Here is a 10,661-nt window from a genome sequence, read left to right on the forward strand (position 1 = left end):
TCATTGCAAAGTTTGTTTCCTGTTGTATAAATCTATGTATCACCCAGTATGGGGTAGTATATGTCTTATCACCCACTACGGGGTAATGACGAGGATGTGATATTCATGTGGTCCCTGACATCACAGGTCAAATGGCCCCCCAGCCCGGATACCCCCCTCAGCCCGGATATCCCCCTCAACCTGGCTACATACCCCCGCCGGGGCAGCCAGGTGCTCCAGACCAGACGGGGTACTACCCCCCACCTCAAGGTATACCTGTGTCTCTCTACCCCATGTCCCTGCCCCCCTCATAGTCGGGCATCATCACCTCAGTACAACACATGCATAACTAGTGAAAATGATAGAACAAATCAGCTTTCCATTGTGCAATTTGGATATGAATTGGATAAGTGAAGACTTATCAAGGGAAATAATTCTACATTTAGGAACGTTCAGATTGAGAGATTGACAGAAGTGGCCAATTTTCACAAAGTGATCATAGCACTACGACCATCATAAGTCCTAACTGATCGTAACACTACAACCATCATAAGTCTGAAGTGATCGTAACACTACAACCATCATAAGTCTGAAGTGATCGTAACACTACAATCATCATAAGTCTGAAGTGATCATAGCACTACGACCATCGTAAGTCTGAACTCATTATAACACTACAACCATCATAAGTCTGAAGTGATCGTAACACTACAATCATTATAAGTCCATGTCATCATATCACTACAACCATCATAAATCTGAAGTGATCGTAGCACTACGACCATAATGTGTTTAAAGTTATCATAGCACTATGACCATCGTAAGTGTAAGTGATCATAGAACTATGACCATCATAACTCTAAGTGATCGTAGCACTAAGACCATCATAAGTCTGAACTCATTATAACACTACGACCATCATAAGTCTGAAGTGATCGTAACACTACAACCATCATAAGTCCATGTCATCATATCAGTACAACCATCATAAGTCTGAAGTGATCGTAGCAGTACGACTATCGTAAGTCTGAACTCATTATAACACTACGACCATCATAAGTCTGAAGTGAGCGTAACACTACGACCATCATGTGTTGAGGTTATGTAGTTAGTACAGTGCCAGCAAACAATCAGTTTGTGAAGTGTGCTGAGGTGATGATGAACCAAACTTGAAGTAGTTGGTGATAGTCCTTGGTTCCTGTAGTCTAGTTGCTGTCACCTCCAAGCACGTCCAGGTGGGTGACGGTTTTGTTGTTATTCAAGCATGTCCACATTGGTGATGGTTTTGTTATTATCAAAGCATGTCCACGTAGGGTTTAGTTTTATTGTTGTTCAAGCATGTCCATGTAGGGTTTAGTTTTATTGTTGTTCAAGCATGTCCACGAAGGGTTTAGTTTTATTGTTGTTCAAGCATGTCCATGTAGGGTTAAGTTTTATTGTTGTTCAAGAATGTCCATGTAGGGTTTAGTTTTATTGTTGTTCAAGCAAGTCCACGTAGGTGAGTTGCTCTGTGGTTGTGGTTCTTGAATGAGACAGATAAGTTTCCTGCATGTTTTAATTTCCAAGTGTATTTTGTCTGATCCTGCCTGGCACAGGCCATGTGCCCGGTCTCCATCCAGTATTTCAGTGCAGGTGCTGGTGTGTAGATACTCCAGTGTGGAGAACAATGCCGTCACATCATTCAGACCTGGCACAGGCCATGTGCCCGGTCTCCATCCAGTATTTCAGTGCAGGTGCTGATGTGTAGATACTCCAGTGTGGAGAACAATGCTGTCACATCATTCAGACCTGACTTTGTTCTGGCCGGGAGTACAATCACTCAGTCGTGGAATGTAGGCCAAGACAGTGACCTTTCCTCTCACAATGTTGCCTTGGCATTCAGTGGTGTCAAGCTCAGCAGGTGAAATGTCAGCTTGATTATTGGGTCTGCTTACATCATGCCTCGAGCATCAGTGAACAGGGAGCTGTGAGAGGAGGGAGCTGTGAGGAGCTATAGCGACACCTGTCTGAAAAGGGTTGTATTCCAACTTTGGAATTGTTCAGTGAAAATGTAATCCAATTTCTACATTTTTCTTGTGCCACTAGGGAGTGCTGTGAAGTAGGACATGGCACATTGTTACATACATTGGAAGCATTTTCTTCTGTAGCCTTTGTTGTCATAAAATATGTAAAATATTTTTTCAATATTTATCAGAATAAAATATTGTATTTAAATTTATTCAGGGGAAGCTAGCTAGTGACTAACACTTGATAGAAACAAATAACTCCCTCTGGAGCCCCAGTGAGATGGGGGATTTAGAACCTGAACCAGGGAAAGTCTAGATTGCTAGATTTAGGGCTATGGCATTAGAGAGAGGGCTGGACAGAAAGGAAAATAATTTGGTTCAGGGACTGTGAGACAGACTAGTGTAAATTGTGAGAACACTTTATTAATACGGTGCTTGTATAATTTTGAACAAGTTATATAGAGTATTGAATAACATCAATATACTCCGACTTGCTCAGATAAGGGGAGGTAACTAGTACAATGGTCAACCAGCCTGCTGCATTTTCATGTTGATTAGGTTGCCACGGTAACAGTTTGCAGCTTGTTCAGTTTGCATTCTTTTTGATGTTTCACTAACCAGTATTCAAATCAAGACAACTTAACTTAATTGATGTTAATTTAGATTTGTTGTAGCAGTGCTACTTACTGGCATGCATTGTTTCCTTGTTTGTGCATGCAGTCAGCAACACCTTTAGCAGTCCAAGATATACAACTCATCCACATTTACCCAGTTACATCTTAATCTGAGTCTACATACATACATACATACACCCGAAACCCAAGTGTCAAAACTTGTGGTGTCCCCCTGGGCAAGTGACTTAGTTCAAACATGCCTCTGTTCCCCCAGCAGGGAATGGGGACCCGACATGTGAGATGGTTCGGGTGTAAAAACCTTCTGGCGCCCCTAGGCAGCTTGGGTTGTATACTCCCCAGGGAGTTGAGAATGATAACTGGAATGCAAACAGATCCACTGGTCAGGGAACAAACAAAACCACATTTGAGCAGATACCAGGACCTGCGATATATAAATGTAGAGAAATGTAATATATATATATCTACAATTTGAATCATTGTCTCCAGCATCTGGGCCAGAGAAAAAGAATAAATGTTTAAAGTTTCTTCACAAACATTATAATTTATTACTATGTTGATTTGAAAAAATAAATCTTTTGTCATTTGACATATTTAGTTATCTACAGTGATGAAATGTGTTTTTTCAGAAGGAAAGCCTAACCTACCCCCCGGGGAAGTGAGCCAGGGAGGCATGCCCTACCCTCCACCCCAGGGGGGCATGTATCCACCCCCCGCAGGTTACGGAGGAGCCCCACCCGGGTATGAAGGTATGTAGGACTGGTAGCCATGGAAACCAGTATCCAAGGGGAACATTTGACGAAATAAACATGCACGGGTGACATTGTGGTGTAAAATGCAGCAGTTTGTGTCCCTTTGTTACACCAGGACCCGATTGTCTTGGCTTCAAATTTTATATGTGCATCAATTATGATACTTGGACCGTGTCTTTGATGTGACCCAAGGTAATGTCTGTTTTTTAACACCAAACTCTGCTATACTCCTGCTGTGTTATGGCAACCTATAAACAAACCAGTGATTGATATTATGAACATTTATAAGGGGTAAGGAACCAGTTCAAAAGTTCCTTGTCGGATAAAAAACTTCATTCCTTTAGTTTTGAGACATACGTAACTACCGCCCCCCCCCCCAAATTCTGAAAATGTTGAATTTCCGAGTCTAGTTGCCTCTTTGTCACACATTCTTGTGTTGTGCCCTGTTTTTTCAGATCGCTGATCGAATGTAGTTTATCTACGAGGTGTTGACAATCATTTGTAGCCATTTAATAGATCAAGTCTGTCATCATATATTACCCACTTCACAGCATGGACTGTTGCTGGCAATGTTAAAACCCTACTTTGTGGAAAGACTGTATGTATTTAATGACAACTTCTAGCAACATCGGAATAAAAATAGGATTGGTTTAGTTCAGTAACTGTATAAAACATTGAGAAATCAAGTAAGATGATTTTGGCAGATGGAAAACTTGCAAGGGTTACTAACCCCTACCACCCCCCACCACCCCTCACCAACACATTTGTCAGGGGAAAGGCATACCCAGTTGACTGTGAAGAGTTGTGTCCCCTTTATCCGTACCCAACGAATTCTGCAGTGTAAAATAACATAGTTTTGTCACTGTTGCTGTTTCAGCTGTTTCTACTGGATACCCACCTCAGCCTCAACCGGGAGTTTACCCCCCACCCACAGGCCCAGGAGGGTACCCCCCACCTAACGCCCCAGGAGGGTACCCCCCACCTAACGTCCCAGGAGCCTACCCCCCACCCCAGCCCTCCGGCTACTGATGAGGCAGACCCACACAGCTACAGGAGATGTTGGGAGGAGCTGGCCTTTATGTATATGTTGAAGTTTGGTGATTAATTGACTTGAGTCTGGTCAGTTACATAGGTCCTTCAGGTTTACTGTTATAATACTGATGCTGATGTGTTTATTGTCATCACCTCATTACTGCCGGTCACAGGTGCTGGGCCCACTTGCACAAAGCGATCTTAGTGCTAAGACTATCATAAGCCTATGTTAAAGTATGGGAGTTACGATCATCTTAGCGCTAAGATCGCTTTGTGCAAGTGGGTGCTGGTCTCCGAGGGGAACCGAGTGTCAATCAGGGGGAAGGATCGGAACGATAATATATTCTGATAATATTTATGATATTGTGTAGGTCTGTATGACTGGCTTTTCTTGAGAGTCATTCAGGGAGGGTGGTAATAAATATCACACGCAGCCGAGAATTTGGCCCTCATGAATCACTGTTACTACCAGTAGTACCTCTCAAAGCCCCAGAACTTACAGAAGGAATTCACTGGTGACCGTTAATCGGTTGTTTTGTTTACTTGTTGTATATTACCTTATTTCAGGCCTTCTTGGTCATCGTCCTCGGTGGTTCACTTTTGGATGCAAATTCTACAGCCTCCCCTACCCTCTGAACTAAGCACTCTACTGACTCCACGGAAACAATGCTGTGTTCCAGTCACATCCTACCTCAAGTGTAATTCATTGACCTCTTTTCAAAACTGAAATCTTTCTTCTGGATGTTTTACAAAACCATGAAAGAAATAAAAGATTCCTAATCCTGGTGTAATAAATCTAAAGCCTTTGATCCAGAACACCTGTATTGATCTGTAATTTTGATGGCTGTTGGAAAATATTTGGTTATCAAAAAGGGAAATATTTTTTTCAACAGCTTTGACAAAATCTTAATTTGTTCAAGAAGTGAACCACGTCTTGACATGATAGAAGAAATAGGTCAGCTGATCCAGAATGAGCTGTGTTCATGTTTGATCATGATTCATGATTGTTCCGTAAGGTTATTTTTGACAGACCTTTTGAAAAATAAGCAATCAGAAGTGCCATTGCTCAACAGAAAACAATCAATTTTGTAATGACCATAAAAACAAATATCTGATTTTCAGTGTATATTTTTGGTTACAGACAAGATTTTGTACCTGTTTGTTAACTAGAAGTGCCATGCATTGTCAACACTTCTTAACACTTGCTACTAATGTCCGGATGTCGTAACTTCGTGCCCCCACACACTCACTCATGCACTTGCTCACTCACGTGTGGGAAATTGTTAAAAAAATTAAAAGAATTGTTTTTGTTTGTTGGGCAGGCAGACAGGGTAATTAGAGAGGTAGGTCATAGTCTGTTTGGTGGATTCTTTACAAGGTTCGTTTCCAGTTGGCTCAAAATCCCCAATTTGAGCTCAAATTAGGTCACTTGTGACGCAGGTGTTAATTGGCTGACCAATGGGGGATTAATGTAGAGTCTGTTCCATCTCCTGGACCTAACAGATACAGATGGTTCTCACTCACGATATTGGCACTAACAACACATCATGATTGGTAATCAAAACTTTCAGACTTTCGAACTTTCAAAATTCAACTTTGAAATGGTAACTTCAGCTTTTAAGCTTTCAAGCTAACAAGCATTCACCAGACAGGAACAGACTATAATCCACCAGCCCTAATCCCCCCCCAAATTTCAGTTTTGAGTCAACTGGGAGACCCCCTTTACAAGAATATTTAGTGATGGTTGAAATGTGAAGTATAGTCATCAACGTTTAAGCTCTAACTTTGCCTTGTTCCTACATGTAGTAACCGTTATGCAAATTGTTGGAAGGAGCTTAATGTAGAAATTCTATAAGCTTATTGTAGATGGTTTCAGAATGTTGCCTTTAAGCAGAATAGTCTGCAATGAATGTGTACATGAACTTGGTGACATGGTGTCAAGGTGCCCAGGTTTCCCTATGGCTGTACATGATGACTGCCAACTTCCCTCAGTGTAACAGGGACTTCTGAATGCTTCATGTCCAGGAACAACATGGGGGAGGAAATCTTTATGTTGCCGTACTGAAACCTGGTGTCTCTCAATATTGTGGAGGGGCTTTTTGGTCTAGTGTGCTTATAGTATTTGAGATCATGTTGAGTGAAGGGTTTGATTGCTGCCTGAGAATATTGTTAAATAGATATCTTGAAGGAGTTTGTAACAGAAGCCATAACTCGTTTCTTTGAATGCATCCCCGGTATGTTTTAGTCTTGTTTTTATACACAGTACCTCCGACAGCTTTATTGTCCACGATAAATGCAGGTTTTTGTTACCCGTGTAATTGGCTAGACTGCAGTTGGCTGATGCTCGATAAATGCAGGTTTTTGTTACCCGTGTAATTGGCTAGACTGCAGTTGGCTGATGCTCGATAAATGCAGGTTTTTGTTACCCGTGTAATTGGCTAGACTGCAGTTGGCTGATGCTCGATAAATGCAGGTTTTTGTTACCCGTGTAATTGGCTAGACTGCAGTTGGCTGATGCTCGATAAATGCAGGTTTTTGTTACCCGTGTAATTGGCTAGACTGCAGTTGGCTGATGCTCGATAAATGCAGGTTTTTGTTACCCGTGTAATTGGCTAGACTGCAGTTGGCTGATGCTCGATAAATGCAGGTTTTTGTTACCCGTGTAATTGGCTAGACTGCAGTCGGCTGATGCTCGATAAATGCAGGTTTTTGTTACCCGTGTAATTGGCTAGACTGCAGTTGGCTGATGCTCGATAAATGCAGGTTTTTGTTACCTGTGTAATTGGCTAGACTGCAGTCGGCTGATGCTCGATAAATGCAGGTTTTTGTTACCCGTGTAATTGGCTAGACTGCAGTCGGCTGATGCTCTGCAGTCAGCAGCAGGAAGTATCAATCAATTCATTGTATCCCTATTGGTTTTTAAACTGAAAATATTGAAGTTAAGTTTCCCAAGGGGTGTCCCCGTATATTGTGATGCTATTGTTAGGACAGATCGTTTAGATTCAGGTGTTCGGTGCAGTTTTGTCACCAGGACCATGACGTTTTGTCTTACGTATTTACATCAGTTTGATATTAGTTGTTCATCTTTTTTACAGCCTATTTATGCTGATTGTATATATAATGTTTATTTCTTCACATATTTTCATTATACATCAGCAATTTTGTAAAATGTTACATTGCTATATTGCATGTCGTGACTTTCTTTAAATGTAAAAACTTATGTCAATTTCAATCTTAATATTTTTTATTTCATACTACCTGGATGATAAAGTTCATCAACTACGTCCAATGTACACAAGACTGTTTTACAATTGATGTTTCTTACAGACATAAAAAACATTACATAAAAAACTATTTCCGTCTATTTGAGACATTTTTTGTCACCCGGAAGAAGGGTGTACTGAACAGTCTGACCTACTTAAAACTGTTACGTGTATCTATATGTGACTTGGAGTGTTTGTTTTTGTTGTTTGACGCCACACTCAGCAATATTCCAGCTTTATGACAGCGGTCTGTAAATATCGAGTCTGGACCAAACAATCCAGTGATTGACATGAGCATCGATCTAGGCGATTGGGATACAATGACATGCATCAACTAAGTCAGCGAACCTGACCACGCGATCCGGTTAGCAACTCTTATGACAAGCATTGGTTGCTGAAGTCCAGTTCTAACCCAGATCTTCACTGGGAGTGGATTTGCCCCAGTATTTTGATATTCCTTCATGTAGCACATTCTAAAGAACCCTCCAGGTACATGGTCCAAGGGAGGTAACTCTAAGTCCTCTATGCAGTGATGTGCTAGTCAGCGTAAGGAGTTAAACAAGGGTGGCTGAGGTTTGTTATGTTTGTGAATGTACTCCATCAACAGGAGATTAACGTCAATCAGTGTCGTCAAGATGTGTCGACATCTGTACTCCGCAACATCAAACTATAGTCAGTTTATGGCAGCCAACTGTGCAAGTACACTGTTTGGAGTTTCAACCAATGCAAAATGTTGATTGGTTAGTCTAACATATTTATAATTGTTATCACATTCTTTTTTATTTCTAACTTGATGTACAAATATATTCTCAGAAAACCATACATGTCAGTTAAAATTTTAATATAATTGCAAAACAATAATTAGATATCATCTTCCAGTAATTTTATATAGGTGAAATTACTAAAAGTAAAAGACACCGGCAGCTTGGAGTGTTTCTCTGAATGACACAACCGATATTGGTCTGTTAAGATGTTTGAGAGGATTGCACACCACGTAACCTGCGAACAAGCCCTCCTGCACCGTGGGTCATCCAGACTGCTTTCTCCGTTCCAACATCATCAGCTCTTAGTCCAAATAACCAGTGTGTTTCCTCGTCCAAACCTATGTGATGTGATGTATTTTTCTATTTCGTTCATTGAAGAAACATTTTGCCTGTGTTCATGTTTCTATATGAAGAGTTTTAAGCATCCATTTTTGTATTTTGCTCTAAATTGACGAATGCTGAGGGTATGAGACTCCTATCCTCCATTTTGGATAGAATTCCCTTTAACATTTGAACAGTTCTATGAAATGAATATGTTGAAGTTACAGATATGTCAAATTGATGTTGAAATTAAACTTTGAAAAATGTTTGTAATATAATTTTGAATGGACTTGTTAGTTTTGATGGATAAGTTTTATAACATAATTTCAGTGACCAGAAAAAAGTGTCAGTTTTCATTTTTTGATGTTGTGCTTTGAAGTTTTGCCTTGCTATCCATATTGGATCAACTATGATGAATAGAAATTATTCGGCTTTTATGATTGATGTAAGGCTTGTTTGATTCTCTACTGTGATTGGCCATATATTCTGTCTTGTATATTTTAGTATCTGAATAAATTTTTTAAACTTATGCTGGGTAATTTGTTTTTTTGAAGGTGTTACCATGAACTCTGATCGGTCAGTCAGAGGGATCAAATCACAATAACCACCTCTGCTTGAAACAGAAATTTTACATTTCAAATTCATTTTCATGGTTAAATCTACAAGGTGGCCTGGATTTACATTGAAAACCAAGTATGTTTATCTCCTTGACTGTGAGAGTTGTGTCCCCTTGTTTGTGTTATGGAATCCAAGTTTCCACCCTTCATAGATGCTGACCATGGCTACACAGCAAAGTTGTCCTAGTGCTGACCATGGCTACACAGCAAAGCTGTCCTAGTGCTGACCATGGCTACACAGCAAAGCTGTCCTAGTGCTGACCATGGCTACACAGCAAAGCTGTCCTAGTGCCGACCATGGCTACACAGCAAAGCTGTCCTAGTGCCGACCATGGCTACACAGCAAAGCTGTCCTAGTGCTGACCATGGCTACACAGCAAAGCTGTCCTAGTGCTGACCATGGCTACACAGCAAAGCTGTCCTAGTGCCGACCATGGCTACACAGCAAAGCTGTCCTAGTGCTGACCATGGCTACACAGCAAAGCTGTCCTAGTGCTGACCATGGCTACACAGCAAAGCTGTCCTAGTGCCGACCATGGCTACACAGCAAAGTTGTCCTAGTGCTGACCATGGCTACACAGCAAAGCTGTCCTAGTGCTGACCATGGCTACACAGCAAAGCTGTCCTAGTGCTGACCATGGCTACACAGCAAAGCTGTCCTAGTGCCGACCATGGCTACACAGCAAAGCTGTCCTAGTGCCGACCATGGCTACACAGCAAAGTTGTCCTAGTTATGATGTTTGTGTGTCAGCACCATACCCGTGCACATAAGTTTCACCAAGTAAACAGCTATAACCCATCTCAGTTTGGGTTTCAAGAAACAGTGTTACATGCAACACAGTTAGATCCCACTCCTGACAACCAGCTGTGTAGATTGCCCGAATTTCCAACCATGGAACACTCCTTGGGCAGCAGGCTAAAGAACTTGTGGCAGGCGTGGCAGGAGGGAGATGGGAGGTCATTGTCTTCCGAACAAAATGACTGTTGCTTGTAGGACACAGAATTGTGGGATTTGCGCAAATTAATCTCTCCAACCCCCTCTCCCCAAACTGCTGGGTAATTTGTTTTTTTAAAGGTGTTACCATGAACTCTGATCGGTCAGTCAGAGGGATCAAATCACAATAACCACCTCTGCTTGAAACAGAAATTTTACATTTCAAATTCATTTTCATGGTTAAATCTACGAGGTGGCCTAGATTTACATTGAAAACCAAGTATGTTTATCTCCTTGACTGTGAGAGTTGTGTCCCCTTGTTTGTGTTATGGAATCCAAGTTTCCACCCTTCATAGATGCT

The 10,661-nt window shown here is 41.3% G+C and overlaps 1 protein-coding gene across 10 annotated transcripts in view; it reads left to right on the top strand.

Moving 5' to 3' along the window:
- The window catches only part of LOC124136801 (proline-rich protein HaeIII subfamily 1-like), a 46,129-nt gene extending 36,851 nt beyond the window's left edge, over positions 1–9,278 (top strand). For 6 of the 10 annotated variants that reach the window (XM_046502837.2, XM_046502838.2, XM_046502840.2 and 3 more), the window contains 3 exons: positions 127–249; positions 3,247–3,366; positions 4,247–9,278. In XM_046502837.2, the coding sequence (XP_046358793.2) occupies positions 127–249; positions 3,247–3,366; positions 4,247–4,398 (395 nt within the window). In that variant the 3' untranslated portion in view covers positions 4,399–9,278. The remainder of the gene's footprint in view (positions 1–126; positions 250–3,246; positions 3,367–4,246) is intronic. The other 4 variants (XM_046502844.2, XM_046502845.2, XM_046502846.2 and 1 more) reach the window with 2 other exon arrangements.
- The last annotated feature ends 1,383 nt before the right edge of the window (positions 9,279–10,661 follow it).

This window comes from Haliotis rufescens, unplaced genomic scaffold, assembly GCF_023055435.1.
Source record: "Haliotis rufescens isolate VD_foot unplaced genomic scaffold, xgHalRufe1.0.p SCAF_31, whole genome shotgun sequence".
NCBI lineage: Eukaryota > Metazoa > Mollusca > Gastropoda > Lepetellida > Haliotidae > Haliotis > Haliotis rufescens.